Below are 19,962 nucleotides of genomic sequence, written 5' to 3'. Positions count from 1 at the left end.
GCATGATGCATCTATAGAGAGCCCAAAACAATAAACACTAAAGAAAAAAAGAGAGAGAGAGAGAGAGAGCTGCAGTCGCAGCGTTATAAACTAGAAACACATGGCAAGTAAGGAAAGAACAACAATCGAATGTTTGCTTTTTGCAAACACCAACAACTTCTTTTCTTTTTTTTTGGTTTTTTTTGCGCGCATGGTCCTTGGTGGAGTCTCAGGCTCGGCTGGATACCATGTTGTTGCGGCGAGTCAACTTCCTTGCGAGAGTCATCGCCTTCTCCCATGTCTTTTTCTTCTCGACCGGGCTGCTATCAGCCACATCAGATGATACGGCGCCAGTGGTGTACTCGGCTGGGTATTCGTCCGGGTGCTTGGAGTTGTGCAGGGCAAGGACGGCCATCTGACCCAGGAATGAGGGGTGCTCCAGAAGGTCTTCGAGGCGGACCTTGAGGCCTTCTTGTTCGAGGAGCCAGGTGAGCTGGGCCATGTTGAAGATGTCACCACCAAGGTCGAAGAAGGACGAGTCCAGCTGGAAAGCTGCTTGGGGATGAGAGGGCTTGTCTCCGGCATCAAGGCCACCAGTGTTGGTAGATGCGCGGGTAGGTAGGACCTGGTGCCATGAGCGGGAAAGAATATCCGAGTGGACAAGGAGCTCGGCAATAGAGCGCGACTTGAGGTGGGCGCTGAGGAAATGCTCGTCTGAAGAACGGGGTAGGTCGTCGATGGTCTGGGATGGCAGAGAGCACAGCATGGTTGGGGACGGCAGAGCAGTGGATGGGTTTGCGACGAGGGACTGCGTCATCTCACAGACCATGTCGAGAACCTTGGCCGCAAAGGCTGGGTGAACAGGTCCCTTCTCAGAGTAACCGAGAGTCACGCTGAGGTTGCGCTCGTCGGTGGGGCGTGAGACCATAGTCAGGTCTGCGAGATTATCGTTGACGCCGGCGCCACCCATGCGGTACGTGGTGCTGTCGAGCTCCAGGGATCCTTCGTAGTCGACGTTCTGGTGGAAAACCGACGTGGTGAAGTAGGTCCAGGCCGGCCAGTCTGTGCACTTCTTGATGATTTCACGGAAGCCGAGAGACTCGAAGGGCATGTTGGAGACTTGCTGGTCCTGGAGGAACCGGAAGAGATCCAGGCCTGTCCACTTCTCGTCGAACTTGACACGGACGGGAACCACATTGACACAGGGGCCGACAGTGGTCTCAATGCCAGGAACTGTCGCATTGCGGCCGCTGATCGTCAGACCGAAGACAACATCCGACTGGGCAGACAGCTTGGCGAGAGTGAGAGCCCAAGCAGCCTGCATCACCGTTGCGACGGTAACGTTGCCCAGGGCCGTGGGAGGGACCTCAATTGTCTTGCGAATTTCGGTGAAGGCACCGACGTTCTGGAACATGGTAGTACCCTTGCGACGAACGACCTGTGTCATGCGCGAGCCCTTAAGGAGCTTCGACCAGTGGTTGTAGTGATCTGGAGTAATTGTTCCCGGAAGCTGGCGAAGGTAGCTAGCATAAGGGGTCACCGGAGGCAGAGGGCTGCCCTCGTAACCAAGCTTGAGAGCGGTCATGATTTTGGACAAACACACTCCGTCGTACTGAGTGTGAGACAGGCGGATCATGATCCGGTGCTGGTCGCTACCCTTCTTCTTGACAACATAGAACTGAACATATTGTTCACCCTCGCGAGGCCCATACTCGCGGTCACGCTGCTGCAGTGTCATGGTAAACTCATCCAGAGCACGATCAGTCTCGTAGACGAAGATGCTGGGACGAATTTTGCGCAGGACGACCTGGAAGAATTGGTCGTGGAAGCAGACAAAGACAGTCCTCAAAATATCAAAGGCATCAACGACCTTCAAACAGCTCTCTCGGAGACGTCGAAGATCGACAGGCCCATTGCCTTCCAAGAAGAAATAGTTCAACATCCATCGGGACTTGAACAGAGTCGCAGTCAAGGACATGGCTTGGAAGTCAGTGACAGGAAGGACATCGGCGATGCCACCCTTGAAAACACCGATCTTGGGGCAGATACCATTTTGAACCGAAGCATCGTCGACAGCCGGGCTGGGTCTGAGGACAGAGATGCTCTCAGAGGATGGCGTCGGGGCAAGGGTTGTAAGCTTTCTGCCAGTGAAGGAATCAACCTCCTTGTGCGCAGGCTGCAGATCAACGTTGAGCATCTGCTGCGTCACATTGGCAGCGCGCACAGTTGCAAGCATGTCTTCAAACACAGGGTTGTTGAAGACATCTGCAACGGTAAGAACCAGGCCCTCCTCGCGGGCCGCACTAACCATCTTCATTGCGGTGATACTGTCACCGCCCAGCTTGAAGAAGCTGTCCTGGTGTCTCACCACATTGGGTGAAAGACCGAGAGCAGTACTCCAAAGACTCCAAAGTTTCCTCTCCACATCAGCCGACATCCCCTCCTCGCTGGAGCGGGAAGTCGCCGAACAAACACCCGAATCATCCGCTCCTTGAATCACGTCCGATGGGTAAGGTGAATCCACCCCATCATCAGTATGACCATAGTCGGACAAACCAGTCTGCAGGCGAGACACCTGCGGTACCATCAACTTCCCATCCCTCAACATCTGTCCAATAATCTCGTTCACGCGGTTGTCAATCATCTTCTGAATAGCAGGGCCATCCAAACCCTCCGACGCAGGCTTCATTTTTTCGTTGAACGTGGCCTGTGGGTTATCCCAATCAGATCCTTGCTCCTCAATCTTTTCACCGAACTTGGATGCGGAAAGTGTGGCAGTGGGAGACTCGATGAAGCCGGTGAACACCTTCGCGATGGTGTCCACCAGGCATTGTGCGTGCTCATCGGAAACCACATCATTCCAGTATCGCAGCATGATTCCTTCATTTCCGCGAGAAATGTCAACATTGACAGTGACAGCGTACTAGAAGCTTTGTTAGTGGTCTGAATAACCACAAGGTTTCCGGAAATACTTACCTCGCTAGGATCATGAGCATGTTGCAGATCGAAGGATAAACCCTTGTCCTTGGTACCACCAGCAACAGTGTGATTCTGAATGGACAGGGTCGTGTTAAATAGAGGCTGGCCCTGCATGCACAGGTCGTGCTGGATGCTTGCCAAAGAGCAGCTCTGGTGGGGAATGCTGCGGATGTAGTCATTGTTGACACGCTTGGAGACATCGGCTAGAGTCTGCTGTCCAGAGAACTGAACACGACAGCAAAGCATGTTGATGAAGATGCCGACCATGTCCTGGATACCGTTGACAGGCGCATCGCGACCAGCAGACAGGTAACCAAAGCACACATCATCGGATCCAGTGAATTGTCTGAGAACAATAGCCCAAGCAGACAGAGTGAGGTTGGCTAAAGTGACCGAGGCCCGCTCACAGAAGCCGAGCAGCTCGGGGTAGCGCTGGAAGTTCATCAGGATGCCCTTCAACTCACGCTTGGCTTGGGACCCAGAAGTGGGGGCGAGGTGACAAGGGCTAACACCACCGAGGTACTCCTTCCAATGCTCCAAAGCCTCGCCCTGGCTTTGAGCTCGGATATACTTGATATATTGACTGAACTTGGGGCCATCGCCCTCAGATAGACGGCGATCGTAGGCCATTGTCAGGTCGCGCAAGAGGACATCAACACCACCGCCATCGATGATAGCATGATTGATTTCAAGCTTCACCAGAACACGGCCGCTTGTTGTCCGGCAGACAGTGAGCTGGTGAGAGAGCTTGGCGGGACGCATGGCGTTGAGGTCTCGGAGAGAAATTGCAGCCAGCTTCTCTTCAACCTGGGAGTCAGAGCATTCAACCCGAAGGACTTTGTCCGTAAGCTTGGCGAGGATGAGTTGATCGAAAGAACCTCCGCTGTAGTTGCTGTCAATAAAAACAGTTCGGAGGACTTGGTGGCGATCAACAAGCATCTGCCATGATCGGGAGAGCTTCTCGGGGTCAACCTTGCCGCTGCGGGCATCCTTTATCTCGAAGATAGTGTGGAACATGTAGGCGCTGGGGTCACGCAGCTGGCTGAGCAGAAGACCCTCTTGCATAGGGGAGCAAGGGTAAATATCTTCGACCTCGGTCTTGCTGTGAATTCCAAGTTTACGGAATGTGCTGTTGGTGAGAATTTGGAGGCCGTGATAGTTGAGGGGCAGCAGAGGATAGTCGCTGAGGGTAGGCTCCGGACTGGCCTTCCTCAGCACCGACATATCCCGCTCCAATACACCCTTGCACTGAAGGATCCAGCGGCGGATCTGGCCCTCACGCTGCATCTTGCGGTTGTACGTGAATGCAACGTTCAGGCGCTCCTTGACCACGATGGCGGAAACCTCGAACAGGGCGAAGCGAATAGTCTGAGGACCCATGTCGCCAGCGACAGCGAAGTCTGAGCTGTCGAATACATTGCCTTGATGGCGGAAGAGCGAGTCAGCCCGCTCCAGTTGCTGAAGTCGACCGAGATAGTTGAACAGAATTTCCAAAGGAACCTGGAAATCTTGGTGGTCGGTCTGAAGCATGCTCTTGGCGAAGTAAGGCCGTCCATTGTCGGCGATCTTGCGACGAGTATCCTTGACACGCTTGATAGTGTCCATGATTCCAACTGCTATATGTTAGCCGCTGATCACCAGTAAATTGGAAAATCAAGACACCTACCGTCTTCGCCCTCAACAAGCAGAGGAGCCATGGTGGTGAACCAGCCAACGGTCCTCGAGAGGTCAATACTAGCATCCCAAGGCTCGCGACCATGTCCTTCATTGTAGATTGTCGGTACCTTCCGGTCATTGAAAACCTGGCGGAAAGAGTGGATGACAGACGCAAGCAAGATATCAACGGTATCGGTACCGAAAACATCATGGCACCCATCAAGAACGAACTTGGTAGCATCTTCACTCAAAGAGAACGACTCCATCTTGATATCGCCGTACACATTGGGTGATTCATGCATTCCCCAGTACTGCAGATTGGCCCGCTCCGGAGTGAAGGGGAGAGTGAGGGCGGAGTCATGGGTCTTGGCTCTCTCCTGTTGCATAGCACACCAGCTCTGGAAGGAGAGGGCCTTGTCGTCGGACAGGGAGCCAGATACGACGAGCTCCTCAAGGTCCTGGAGAATGATACGCCAAGACACCATGTCCACACACAGGTGGTGAGCGACCAGGAACAAGACCTGGCCACCGCTGCGCAGATTGAAGAGATCAGCTGCGAATATAGGTCCATTCACCGGATCCAGGCAAGACTGGCTTTCGGCAACCTTGGGGACTGTTGCGCGGGTATCGCTGACCGAGTGGACTCGGAAGCGATAGGACTCGTCAACCTCCTGCGACATGTTGTCAGTAAAATCTTTCTCTTGGGTGGAGCGAGAACATACAGCAGCAGCCCTTTGCTGCCAAATTCCATTGACAGTGCTGAATCGAGCCCTGAACATAGGGTGCTGGCTGGTAACAGCCTTGATCGCACGTCGAAGGACTTCACCCTCGACTCTCCGGGAGATCCGCACAGTAATACTCTGGTTGAAGCGAGCAACACCTTTGAAAGAGGCCGACGACTGGATGTAGAGTCTCTGCACAGGGGAAAGAGCAAAGCCCTCTCCAGATTTTTCCTCACGTTGAGCAGTGACGGGTGCCTTGGCAGTGGCAGTCTGTGCCAATTCTTTGACAGAACGGCTCTGCAAGATATCATTGAGAGTGAGAACCAGGCCCTGTTTACGTGCCCTAGAGATCACTGCCATGCCGGTGATACTGTCTCCGCCTGCATGATTTTGTTAGTGGACTAGAATTTGGCATCGGGACTAGGTCTATTGGAAACTCACCCAAGCTGACGAATGAACGTTCGATGTTGACCTTCTGCTGTGAGATGTTCAGGACTTGTGAGAAGATCTCACGGATAATCTTGAGGGAGCCATCTTGTTCTTTCTCCTGCGGCTTCTCGATGTCACCGCGCTTCATGCGGTCGTAATCTTCCATAATGCGCTCGTAGGATGCGTCGTCGATGTTCTCGATCCATGCCGTGATCTTTTTCCGATCAAGCTTTCCGGAGACAAGCATGGGAAGCTTCTTAATGAGAGCCCAGGTTTGGGGGACCATGTAAATGGGAAGCTGGGTTTCAAGGTTCTTCTGGACCTCGACGAGGCCAGCCAGGCCTTGACTAGACAGGTCCTCTTCATCAACAAGCTCGCAAGCCTTGTCTGAGATCAACTTGTTGTCTTGCGCAATCTTGTTCAATGACATGACAGTAACAAGACGCTGCTTCAAGGGCCCTGTCTTAGGCAGAATGACAACTGCGTGGCGGACAAGTGGGTCCTCGTAGAGTCGGTGCTCAATTTCACCAAGTTCCATACGCTGGCCGTGCAGCTTGACTTGGTGATCCTTGCGGCTGATGTACTCGATCGAGCCATCGGGGTTGTAGTAACAAAGATCACCAGTCTTGTAAATTCGACGTGGAGAAGGCAGGGTAGATGACTTCTTGAAATCCTTGATCCAGGCGGGGTTGGTGATGAAGCACTCGGCATTCTTCTCGGGGTTCTTAAGGTACTCTCGGGCTAAGGCAACTCCTTCAAGGGCAAGTTCACCAACAGCGCCAAGTGGAACCAGACGATCATGGTTGTCGGGATCCAAAATCCAGGTGAGGGTACTTGGGATACCGTAGCCAATACGGGCAGGGTCACGGCTAGCAGCCACAGCAGTATCGATAACGGCGAAGACACAAGTCTCAGTGGGCCCATATCCATTCATGAGCTTCACGGCATTGGCCCACTTGGTGATGACGTCTCGAGACATCTTCTCGCCACCACAGACGAGGATCTCCAGCGATGGAACCGACGAGGGCTCAATGATGCTGGCGATGGAGGGCGTGAGGAAAGTCCAGTTTACATTCAGACGTCGGATGGCACCAGCAACATCATTGAGGCGGTCATCTTCGCTGGGAACACAGATACAGCCACCAAGCATCAAGATGGCAAGAGTCTCCATGATAGCTGCATCAAAGGTCAAGGATGCAAATTGGAAAACACGAGAGGAAGCACCCATCTGAACCCATGGAGCAAAGGCCATGATACTGCTGACACAGTTGCGGTGCTCAACAATGATACCCTTGGCTCGACCAGTGCTGCCAGAAGTAAACAAAGCATAGGCCATATTGGCGGGAGTCGCCTCATTGCGGTGTTTAGTGGAGACATTGAGGGAACCATAAGCCTTGAGGGTATCTTTGCTGATGGGAATGACGGTCTTGACGACACGAGTGTAGCGGTTGGTATAGTTTGGCGTGCAAAGAATCATGTTGGCACCAACATCCGCGAGAATTTCTTCATGTCGAGAGACAGGGTGGTGGGGATCAAGAGGAACGTAGCCGCCGCCAGCAATTAGAATACTGATGAGGGTGACCATCGCCCAAGCCGACTTGTCAAGGCAGACTGGAACAAATACTTCGGGGCCAACACCACGGGAAACTAGGTAGTTGGCGAAGGAGGAGGCAAGTTCCCAAAACTCTCTGTAGTTCAGTTCTCCATCCCAAGCGCAGACGGCGGGAGCGTTAGGTGTCTCGATGGACTTCTCCAGAATAAAGTCGTGCACAGTGCGTTCCACAACGAGCGGATCACGACCGTTCCAGCGGGCGATCTCCATCTTATCCTCGGGACTCACAACTTCCAGGTCAACAATCTTGCCAGTGCTTGTCTTGGGAACAGACATAAGCTGCTTGAGGACATGGCTGAATTGCTCCGCAAGGTGCTTCGACTGCCAGCCATTGATGACAAGCTCATCGTGGTGAACAGTGAAATGAATGTGGGTCTTGGAGATACCACACTCGAGCACAAGGGGATGAGTGAAGAAGTCTTCGCTGGTAGCTTGTTTCTCGTCAATCCAGATCTTATTGTTAAGCTCACCCTCGGTAGGCTGGATGACCAAAAGATTCTGGAAGTTGCAACCAGCCGCCGTGTCGGTGTTCAGCTGGCGGATGCGCTGCAGACCAGTATGAAGATGGGGAATCATGTCAGTGGTCGACTGGTGGATCTTATCGAGATACTGAATGATAGATGTCTCATTATCGACAATGATGCGGGTTGGCACAGTAGACAGGACAGGACCAGCGATATCACCGACTCCTGGCAGATCGATATTGCGACCAGACAAGGTCTCTCCGAAGCAAACATCGCCGGATCCCGTGTGGGTAGCGACAACGATGGCCCACGCAGCACGGAGAAGAACAGGCAAAGTAAATTCGACGCTATCAGCAGGGCGTGAAATACCCATGCTATGGTATTGAGTGTTTCCAGCACGCATGGCATCAGCAACGGCATTCTTGTTCTGTGGGAAGGGAATGTTGGAGAAGCTCGCGAAGTAGTTCTTCCAGAAGCTATCGGACTCGTTCATGTCCTTCTTGTTGAGATATTCGATGAAGAGGCCATAGGGGGTGGCAGGCTGCTTGTTCTGCGCAGCACTGTAGTTTTCCTCGAGCTTTCGGTAAACCAGAGGAATACTCCATCCATCATAAAGGGCATGGTGGACGGACCATACGAAGTAACTAGTGCGCGATCCATGAGGTTGGACAATTGCGTAGCCTGTTAATGGAGCACCGTTATGCTTGGGCAGCTCGATTGAGTCACCGGGCAACTTCTCGAAGGACTCGGCATGCACCCAGTGGATGGGAGACTCCTTGAGGACGACCTGGGCGAAGTTCATGGCTTCGGTGTGCACAATGCGAGTACGGAGGATGTCGAGATCCGACACAGTCTGTTGCCACGCCGCCTTGAATTGGTCAACATCGGTGCCGTCAGCGAGGCGAAAAACGGGCTGAGCAACGTAAGCTCCGTGATGCTTGACAGACATAGTCAAGAGACCCTCTTGCACGGCGCTGCACGGGTAAACATCGGAGACCATGTCGTTGGACACACCACAATTGTCAGTAACTTCATCCAACAAACCCTCAAAGTCTACACCATTGGGGAGAATTGAGAAAGGCTTGAGGGAGACCCGCTTGGGAGCGGGCGCCTCCGTGGATTCCGAGCAGGTCTTGGCCATATCAGCCAACACGGGGGTCTTGAAAATGATTGCGACATTAAGTGCAATGCCCTGAGCTTGAGCAGCTCCAACAAGGTTCATCGCAGAGAAGGAGTCACCACCAAGAGCAAAGAAGCTGTCGTCATTCGTCACTGAACCGTCTTCCAAATCAAGCGTCTTCTCCCACAGAGTACGGAGCTTGGCATCGACGCCACCCGAAGAAGCCTCTTCCTTCTTGTTGACAGCGTTGAAGGTAATGTAAGACTTCAAAGTTTCCTTGGACAAAGTCTCGACCATTGAGCGAAGGCGTCGACGATCGATCTTGGCCGAAGAAGTAAATGGCAAATTGCGCAGCGGGAAGAAGAGGCGCGGCATCATGCTCTGTGGGAGTAAATCAGGCAGCGAGCTCTTCAGCTTTTGGATCGCATCCATGTTTGACACAGAGATAGGAAGCAGGAGAGGGTCAGCACCAGGAACGGTGGGAGCAAAGTCATCCGTGCTGCCACCTTGGAACGAGTCCTGGTCGTAGACTGTAAAGAATGCCGCCAGCCCCTTAGCGACCGTTCGCTCTTGAGGAACAACAACATCAACAGCAACCTGAGAGCCGTCGGGAAGAGCGCGAACGCACTGGTGCTCAATTTCCTCAAGCTCAATGCGCTGACCGTTGAACTTGATCTGGGTATCCTTGCGGGAGATAAAAGCAAGAGTGCCGTCGCTATTGTACCGGACTAGATCACCAGTGCGGTACATGCGGTCCTTGCGCTTGAAGAGGCCGTGGAGTCCGGTGTGGTGGCTCCATACAGGATCATCAACAAAGGCAGCCTTAGTCTTCTCGGGATTGGCAAGATATCCACGAGCAATGTTGCTACCCTCGAGAAGCAACTCGCCAACAGCACCGACAGGGAGAAGACGGTTGTAGTTATTTGGGTCGACGATCCAGACTCTGCAGTTTGGCGATGTACCGATGCAGGTTGGGTCATCGTTCACGCGGTTACCGTCCCAGTCAACCTTGACACCAACAGTAGCGACAACGGTCGCTTCGGAAGGACCATAGGCATTGATAACGAAACGATCATGCCAGCGGTCAATGTGGCTTGCGGGCATCTTCTCACCGCCAGTGATGATAGTTTTCAGGGTTGGGACAGACTTAGGCTCGAGAGTGTTGACGATAGCGGGAGGTGAAGACATGTAGTTTGCCTCCATGCGACGAATAGCACCGCCCAAGTTGTTCATACGCTCCTCTTCGCTGGGAATACACACACAACCACCAGTCATCAGAGTCATCATAATCTCCAGAACACTGACATCGAAAGTGTAGTTCGAGAATTGAAGGGCACGAGTTCCAGCGTTCATATGCAGAGCATTATTCATTGCCATCGCGGTTGTGCTGAGAGCAGTGTGTTCAACAACAGTGGCCTTTGGCTTGCCAGTGGTACCGGATGTGAAGATAGCATATGCAGCATTTGCAGCAGTGGGGCGGGTACCAGGCATGGCCAGAGGAGAGTCAGGAAGCTGAGAGATGGAGCTTTGGCAGACAGCAAATGCCTTCTTGCAGAGATTAGACATCTTCGGTTGAAGGGAAGATGAGCAGAGAACCAAGTCAGCACCAATCTCATTTATTAGCATCTGGAGTCGCGAGTCGGGGTGGGAAGGATCAATGGAGACAAAGGCTCCGCCAGCCTTGAGAACTGCCAGTTGGGAAACCACGGCCCAAGAGGACTTCTCGAAGGAGAGGACAACGAAGACCTCGGGCTTCACACCCATGCTGGTCAGGAATCTGGCAAGGCGGCTGGAGACTATCTCAAGCTGGCCATAGGTGAAGTTCTTGTCCCAAGAGCAGATAGCTTCGGCGCGAGGATGAAGCAGCGCTTGCTGCTGGATGAGTTCATCCGCACACTTCTCAACTCGAGGAGGAAGGCCGGCGTTCCAGTCACGAATTTGGCGGCAGGAGCGTTGAGGGAAGATATCAAGGTCCCCAATTGTACGGTGACGAGGACTGGAAGACATAATGTCATTCAATATGTGATCGAATGCATCAATGACATGTGTGATTTGGGTGGAAGAGAGAGTATCCGAGGAGTAGCTGAAGTGGATTTCAGCAACAGAACTGGACACTGCTGCCTCAACGGCAACCTTGTAAACATGGGTTGAGGTGGGATCGCGCACATCTCCTTGAGGAAGATGAGAGGCGGTGCGATAAGTCAAAAGTGTGTTGAAAACCTCGGTATCCTGGAGGCCCAGTTGACACTTGACAACGGCAAGCTCAGCGAAGTTTTCTCTGCTCTTGTCAAATTGAGACTTGGATTTCTGAAGAGCTTCATCAAGCGGACGGTCATTGTTCAGCAAGATACGGAAAATGGAAAGATCTGAAATGTCGTCTTCTCCCATGGAGAATCCAAAGCAGACGTCATTGTTGCTGGTGTAGCATCGCAGCACGAGACCCCATGCAACTTGGAAAAGGGTTTCGACAGAAACACCGGACATCTTGCTGAATGCATGAAGCTTATCAGTCTGCTTGTTGAGTGTGCGGGTCGAACGTCCCTTGCCATTGGCATGGAGGGAGATAGAGGGGAAACTGCAAGGTTCAATATCCTCGAGATAGTTCTTCCAGAATTCCAGGGTGGTACCGGTCAAAGAGGATCCACGGGAACTGCGAGTTCCAGAATTGTCTGCAGTCCAGTGCTTGATGTTGAAAGATTGGACGATACTGCTGGACAGGCTGGCGATTTCAGATTTGAGGCCCTGGTAGTCAATCTTTCCAGGAGGGGTTAGAGGGACTGCGGAGATGGGGATGTATGTACTCGGGACCTTGCTAGCAAGAAGCTTGGTGCTGAGGTGCGTGTGCAGCGCAGCAATTGTGGACTTCATGTCCTTAGCGGAGGTCTGAATGACTCGGTCGACAAAAGTTGATGTTATTCCATCCCCAGCGCCGATGAATGTGACGATGGATGGCGAGTTCCCGTTGAGGGAAATAATATCCACAACAGACTTGCGCTTCGATCCAAAGTAGGAATCAATAGAGTTCTGGATAAGCAGGCGGTCGGCGCATGGAACGAAAGCTTCGTGGGAGTTCTTCTGACCGAGCCAGACGAGGGATCCATCGGAGTTGTAGCGGGCAAGGTCACCCGTCTTGAAGAATCGTCGGGGCCCAGTCGCGTCCATATTGTCGGTGAGTTCCAAGGACCAAGTGGGGTTATTCAGGAAGTTCTGGCCACTCTCCTCGTCGTCGAGATAACCACCAGCAAGAAGGGGGCCTTCAAGGACCAACTCACCAACCGCACCAACGGGTACAAGAGAGTTGGCATTCGTGGGATCAACCAGCCATGAGACACATGAGGCACCCGATCCGATGATAGCTTCTTGGCTCTCCTGGGTGACCGCGAAATGCAAAGCAGCAGAAGAGGATTCAGCAGTACCATAAATAACGTGAAGCTTGAGGTTATCGGACTCCCAGGTTCTCATAACACCCTGCGGGGAAGCCTCTCCGTGAAGCGCAACAGTGTGCAGCCCTGGAACATCCTTCGGGGACATGAATGTAGCTGCAATCGGAGTAATGCAAGCAACATTAGCATGGAGAACACTGATAGACGCAAACAGATTGACAGGTTCGACATCGGCCGGAATGCAGACACAACCACCGCGCATGAAAGTGCCGAAAGTCTCCAGGAGAATCAGATCGGAAGTATTGGCAGCAGTCTGCAAAGTTCTCGAGGTATCGGAGAGCTTCATGGAATTCGCGAAAGCCTCGGCACGAGTCACGATCGCGGTATGCTCCAAAACAACACCACGAGCATGTCCCGAGGTTCCAGCAGTGAACGCAACATAGGCTGGATCGGACGGAGAGGCAGTAGAGATGAGACTCTCATCATTGAGATACTCCAGGAGAGACTCGCTGATAGGGATAACATAGGGGATTGTCTCCTCAAGAACCTGTGCCTTTTCGGGGGACGCCAGCGCAACTTGAACGGCATTGTCGACCACCCACTTCTCGATGAGACTCATTGTCTGGGGGCTGTCGACGGGAATGCAGCCACCACCAGCCTTCATGATGGCCAACATGGAAACTGTATTCCACACGGACTTCTCGAAGCAGGTCGGGATCATGGTACCAGGACCAACACCAAATGTGACGAGGTAGCTGGCGAGGCGCGTGGAGTACAGATCCAGCTTGGAATATGTTAGGTTTCCATCCCAAGCAGTTACAGCCAAGGCATCGGGAGACTTCTTGACCATATCCTGAACGACCTGATGGGCACACTTCTGGACACCGTGAGGGATGGTGTCGTTCCAAGAGAGAATATCAGTCTTATTCTGCTCACTGAGAGTATCGATCTGGCGGATCTCGGTGTCGGCATGGGTTAGAATGTTCTCCAGGCACTGAACATAGGTATTGGCAACATTGGCAGCTTGAGCATCCGACAAGTTGGTGGTCCAATAGTTCAAATCAATATTGGCCTTCGTGTCTTGGGCCTCAATATTGATGTAGACAGGGAATTCAGCGGGATCATGAATGGAGCCAACCTCCACACACTCAATGTCACTGCTCACCGCGTCCTTGGCGCTTGGAAGACGGCGGTAAGAGACACCTGAGTTGAACAAATTGGCGTCAGACAGCCTCAAAGCATGTTGGATGTCAATGAGCGAGGTGTGGCGGTAGGGAAGGCTCTCCATGTAATCATTCTGGATCTGGGTCAAAACATCGCTGAGTAAAGAATCGCCTGAGATCTTCATGCGGCAGACCATCAAGTTGATGACTGGACCAACAACCCGCTGCACGCCGTCGGCGGCAACGTCGCGCAGGGACGCCATGTAGCTGAAGCTAACATCTTCCGAGCCACAGTAGAGGCGCAAAGTGAGGCCCCAGGCGGCGTTGAAGACATTTGACAAAGTGATGCCCTTCTTTTCGACAACACTTTGAAGCTGGGCCAGATGGGTGAACTTGACGGGAATGGAGCGCAAGGTCTTCTGCTGAGACTTTTCGCCATCGGTGAGGACGGGGAAGAGGCATGGCTTAGCGTCCGAAAGATAGGATCGCCAGTAGTTAATGCTAGCCTCTTGCGGGGCATCTTTGAGGTACTGGATGTAGTCCTTGAACAAAGACCGGGGGCTTTCTTCTAACCTCCCGACATAGGCTAGTTGCAGATCGCGAAGGATAATGGAAATCGAGTTACCATCCATCGCAGCGTGGCTCAGCTCGATTCGGCAGAACAGTCTTCCGTTCAATGTCTGACAGATGCTGAAGCGGTAGGCAGGGCGCATCTCACTGTAGTCCTTGGGTTCCTGCGCGTCGAATGTAGCCAGAACATAACTCTCACTGGCGGATTGGAGAAGCACGGGCGTGGCATCATATTCCTTTAGCACAACCTGGCAGAAGGGATCCCGGGGAGTCAGGTTCTCCGCAAAAATGGTTCGGAACATAGCGTGGTGCGAAACCACCTGTTTCCACGCATTCACGAGTCGGTCCAGGTTTGGCTCGGTCGATCCAGTTGCGCAAACCTCAAATGTATCGTGAACAGCATAGTAAGAGCTGTCCCGAGTACGACCAAGCAAAATACCCTGCTGCATGCGTGAGCAAGGATAAATATCCTCGATCATATCCGGCGAGTTAATCCCAATAGCCGGCAGCTTTTGACTGAGTAGCTTCTCAAGGCTATCGTAGGTTAAAGACAACATGGGGAAGGAGCTCAGCGTCAAGCGAGGCGACATGGTCATGAGCTGGTCAGACATGGAAATAAGCTGCTTCTGGCAGTTTGAAACCCAAGTATGGATGCGATCTTGGTGCTGCATAAACTTGTTGAAAGAGAATGTGAACCGAATCTTTCCATGCACAACCATTGCCGAGATCTCAAACAGACCAAACCGAGGAGTGTCTTGACCAAAGTCGGCGTCGCCACCACCCTGGCCTGCTTCTCCGGCCATTTGATCGACCAGTTGAAAGAGACCATCTTGTCTCTGCAGATCACGGTGCTGGCCGACATAGTTGAAGGAGATCTCGAATGGGTGTGGGTGAGTGCCGCTTTGCTTGTCCGACCCAGGAAGGACACGGCTGGCGAAATCAGCACGGCCGTTGTCAGAAACGCGGCGACGCAAGTCCTTGACTTGCACCATAGTGGCTATTGGGCTCTCGGCCTTGAAGGCGGAAACGAAGATCGGGTGCAGGATGGTGAACCAGCCGACTGTGTGTGAGATGTCGATGGAAGGGTCCCATACTTCCCGTCCGTGGCCTTCGTTATAGACCACAGGTAGTGGGCGGTCGGTGAACGAGCAACCGAACGAGTGAAGCATTGCTGCGAGGAACAAATCGATTGGCTCTGTATTCAAGGCCTTGTGGCATTCCAGCAGGATTGCATTGCTATGCGCAGTATCAATCTCAAAAGAGGCACAGTCAACATCACCATAGGTGGTCGAAGTACTCTTCAGGCCCCAGTAGCTGTAGTCCGTGGCAGGCAATGTGTCAGTTGAAGCTTTGCCCTCTTCGATCAAAGACTTGCTATGCTCAGCTTGTAGACGGCACCAAGTCTGGAAAGGAAGGGAGCTATCCTCGCTAACTGATTTCTGAGGATTCAAAAGCACATCCTCCAGGTCTTCAAGGATAATTCTCCAAGAGACAATATCGACGACAAGGTGATGGGCCGTCATGGACAAAACATGAGCCTGCTCTTTCCCCTTGACGCGGAAGTAGTCCACAGCCAACAGGGGCCCAGTAAAGCAGTTGATGGAGGACTGGCTATTCGCCACGTGAGGCTTGATATTCCTCATATTGGACACGCTGTGACTCCTCCATCGGTATGAGCCCTTCACATCGTGAGAGACGCGCTGAGCGGACGCTGTCGCAACCCCAGTGTCATCGAAGCGAGCACGGAGCATCGAGTGCCGCGAGACAAGGGTTTCAATTGCCTTGCGAAGTGTCTGCTCGTCAAGAGGCTTGCTCAAGCGAGTAAGAATACCCTGGTTGAAGTGGCCTTGACCCTCCTTCCGCACACCGAAGTGAAGAATCTGAATGGGCGAAAGCTCGAACGGCTCATCGACTGCTTCCTGGTAACTAGTGCCGTGATCGATTGCCTTCGCACGCGTGGCAAGCTCCCGAATAGACTTGCTCCGCAGAAGCTCCTGCACAGAAAGACCAAGACCACGCTTTTTGCACAGTCCGATACAAGTCATGGCAGCGATAGAGTCACCACCCAGACTAAGGAAGCTCTCATTCAAGCTGACATGGCTCTGAGGAATATTCAGAACACGGCTGTAAACCGCAGCCAGAGCGTCCTCCTTTTCGTTTGCGGGCTGCGACATCTGTTCTTTTGAGACAGATACGGTGTTGGCAGTTGTAATGTCTGGGTCATGTTCTATACCACCAACCCAACCAGCAATACCCTTTCGATCCAGTTTCCCGGACGGGAGTAGGGGCAGGGCTTCAACACACAGCCAAACCGCGGGAACCATGTAAGTCGGTAATCGGGCCGACAGACGCTCGCGAATTCCAGGGACGATCTTCGCTTTCTCTAAGGTGGAAAGTAACCGGAGGGGCTCCAGCTCAGACTCGGACTGCTCAGCCAGAAGACCAGTGGAAGAAATGACAGCGGCCAAACGGCCCTTGGAAAATCCGGTCTTGGGGAAGAAGACGGAACAGTGCGTAACGTGAGAGTCGGTGCTCAACTGATTCTCGATTTCGCCCAACTCGATTCGCTGACCGTGAACCTTCACCTGTGTATCTTTGCGACCGACGTAGTTGAGCGAACCCTTGTCGGAGTTGTATCTCACCAAATCCCCTGTCTTGTAGAATCTCCGAGATGTGGCCTCTCCCGGATCTAACTTGGTCCAGGCAGGATCGTAGATGAAGGATTCATTAGTCTTCTGGGGATTGTTGACGTAGCATCGAGCGAGAGACGGGCCTTCCAGTAGAAGTTCTCCAGGGCAGCCGACGGGGACAAGCTCGTCGTGGTTTTCAGGATTCACCAGCCATGCTCTGACACCGATTGGCAGACCGATGTCCTTGCAGTCGGTGTTCGGTGTGACATTGGAGTTAAGCACAGACGCAACACTGGCCTCGGTAGGCCCGTAGCCATTGACCAGTTGGATTCTGGACCAGGTTTCCAGTTGTGACTGCGACATTGCCTCTCCAGCCAGGACGAGACTCTTGAGCCCTGGCACGCTGTCGATGTCAATAAAGCCGATGAATGACGGGGTAAAGCATGCTTGGGTCACCCGCATGTCGTTAATCGCGCGAACAATGTCATTTAAGCGGGCCTCCTCGCTTGGAATGCAGACGCAGGCACCGTGAATCAAAGGTGTCAGTGACTCTGCCAAACTTGCATCGAACGTGTGAGCTGCAAACTGCAGACATCGAGAGTCCCGGAAAACAGTCAGCCCAGGTCCATGAACCATCGAGCTCGACAGGAATGCGCGGTGTTCCAAAAGGGTGCCCTGCAAGAAGAAGAAAAAACTCAGCCCTAAATCCCAAAAGTCTACCCGGTTGCACGATGGGAACATACCTTGGGCTCACCCGTGGAGCCGGAGGTGAACAGAACATATGCCGCATTCTGGCTAGTGACACCCGATACAAGGTCGACACCCTCGGCGGGGTCCGACAGTCGTTCCAGAGTATCGGCGCAGAGAGGAATTAATGTCTTTACAATGGGCCGGAGGGCCTCTGCGCGAGTCTGCGAACATAACACGACCTGCGCCTTGACCGACTCGATTAAACGTTGCAAACGCGAAGTTGGGTGTGTTGGATCCAATGGGACGAAAGCTCCCCCAGCCTTCATCACACCAAGCATTGCGACAATGTTCCATTTCTGCGCTTCTCAGTCATTCTGTCAACTAAATACGGATATAGCAGAGAGACTTACCGACTTATCGAAGCACAATGCCACTCGCACTTCGGGGCCCACACCCTGCATACGCAGATGGCATGCAAGCTTCGCAGCCGACTCATCCAGCTCACGATACGTCAAGTTACCATCCCAGGCGCATACGGCCTCCCTATCGGGGCCATTCAGGGCGTTATCGCGGATAGCGTCGTGGATGCAGCGATCGTAAAGCTGAGGGACGTGGTTATTCCACTTGCAGATGCGTTGCCAGTCATTCTCCGAAAACAAATTAAGCTGGCTAATAGCGGTGTTCTCTGGAGAAAGCACTTTGGCAAGCATTTGCTCAAAGATGTGGGCAACACTCTTCATCTGCTCCCCAGACATGTCGCCGTTTCGCCATTCGAGGAAGACATTGATGTCCCGGCGCAACACCTTGACATGAAGACGAACTTGGCACTGTGATTTCTTTAGCTGCGCACGGAAACCAAATTTTGTATTTTATCTGCGTACCTGGTCTGGGAGTGCGGATGCGAGGATTGGTTGAGAGGAGGAAGAAGGCGGGTCGTTCGCCTTGCGGTATGTGCGCAGCATCAAGATGGTGTTGAAGGGCAAGTATCCCTCGGTGTGCTCCACCCTTTCACCGTGCTGTGGTTCTCCATCGCGGTACACTTTATCTACAATTGCCTTGATGGAGTCGTTCTCGTCGACCGCTAGTCGGACGATGGACAAGTTGGCGACGCTCGAACGCTGTACAGGCTGTCGAGAGGAAATGGAGTCGCCGTCGATGTGTTGGTAGCCGAAGCAGATATCCTCGGAACGGACATAATAGTGCAGGACCAAGGCCCAGGTGGCCCGCAGGGCAGATTCGAGTCTCCCTTCGTGCCATGCGGTTAATAACTGCGCATGTTGAGAAGGAGTCGGTCTCGTCTTCATCGAAACCGGGCGTTTGTGCCCGTCGACCGCAGTGGCGAAGCGAGGAAGGTAACAGTGGGAGGATTGGGCCATGTTGTGTAAGATTGGACGGGGTGTTCGGTACGCTGCGTGAAGTCGAATGAAGATGGGCGTGCTGAGAGCCTTCGAGTATTAGGGATGTAAGAAATTAAGAAGTAAAATCCAAGTGAAGGTCTCGCACAGTGTCCCGCGCAGTTGGATGGTCTCAGTTATTTTAAAGAGGTTTTATTTTTCCCACCCAGGTCAAAATGCGTTACGCCATCGGACCATTGGACTAGAAGCTGCATGGCCATGCTCCAGTTCGTTTACGAACATCTCCTATGTACGAGATTACAGTAATACGACCCAGCCACCAATGACATCAAGTAGGGCACTGGTAATTTCAGCATGCCCCAAGTATCTTCCTTGCATACCTTCGGATCGAGATGATGAAGGGTTGGAGACGCCACAGCGCATCGGCCATGAGTGGATCAACTTGGCCCCTGTGGAACCGCGTCAGGCTCAGACAGCCCAGATTGGGCTTCCCAATACGGTTACGACCCACATTCTTTTCTTAGTCTTGCAAGCGTAGCACCCTTCGGTTCTTTATGCCCGGGGTCTACTTGGTGTAGGAAAAGTCTCTGGTGAGAAAAAAGAAAAACAAAAAAGGAAACATATCAGGGTTACTCCTTCTGTGCCGGTTTGATCTTGCCCCCGACTGACATATTCTAATTTTCTGATTTTTTATTTTTTTTCTAAATCCCCTATCCGATTGAGTAATCTTCTCTCTTATTTGTTCCCATCATCTTGGCCAGTCATATCCAGCTGCGATTCACGATCAGACCCCTCGGTATGCGGTCTCAAACGTGGTTCAGCAAGGCGGACGCCAGGTCGTCATCGGGAGGGGAATCATTCTTTTGGGCTCACGCCACAGTAGTCATGAAGGGCGCTGGATTTTTCTCACAAGCCCTACTGAATCGATTCTTCTAAGCGCTTAAGTCAGGTGGTGTGCTGATGACGAAGGCTCCGATTGTCCATAGGGTTTGTCTGGTGAACAGGTACACCCGGGATACCCCCATCGCATCCATGTAGGGTCCTCAGTCCAATGCATCATTGGACCCACCAGACACCTCGCTTGGAGGCGATTTCAACAAGTTACACCGATGGTGAGCAAGATGTAAGATGCACACATGGCGAGCTCCACCCATTGCTAAGGGCTCGCGGTCTGTGCCTAGGAAGCTTAAGGCTCAGCAAGGTTTGAGCC

At 52.7% G+C, this 19,962-nt stretch overlaps 1 protein-coding gene across 1 annotated transcript; it reads right to left on the bottom strand.

Moving 5' to 3' along the window:
• Window positions 1–208: 208 nt before the first annotated feature.
• On the bottom strand, window positions 209–18,773 carry nrps1 (uncharacterized protein; the record flags this gene model as incomplete). The annotated part of the gene is made up of 8 exons (XM_058451199.1): window positions 209–2,902; window positions 2,956–4,571; window positions 4,625–5,285; window positions 5,337–5,716; window positions 5,778–17,382; window positions 17,451–17,753; window positions 17,808–18,224; window positions 18,279–18,773. 8 exons carry the CDS (start codon window positions 18,771–18,773, stop codon window positions 209–211), a joined length of 18,171 nt encoding a protein of 6,056 aa, XP_058310661.1.
• Between the last annotated feature and the right edge of the window lie 1,189 nt (window positions 18,774–19,962).

This window comes from Penicillium cinerascens (assembly GCF_028974065.1).
Source record: "Penicillium cinerascens strain IBT 15544 chromosome Unknown contig_24_segment0_segment0, whole genome shotgun sequence".
Taxonomy (NCBI): domain Eukaryota; kingdom Fungi; phylum Ascomycota; class Eurotiomycetes; order Eurotiales; family Aspergillaceae; genus Penicillium; species Penicillium cinerascens.
This window is presented reverse-complemented; position numbering and strand designations above follow the sequence as displayed.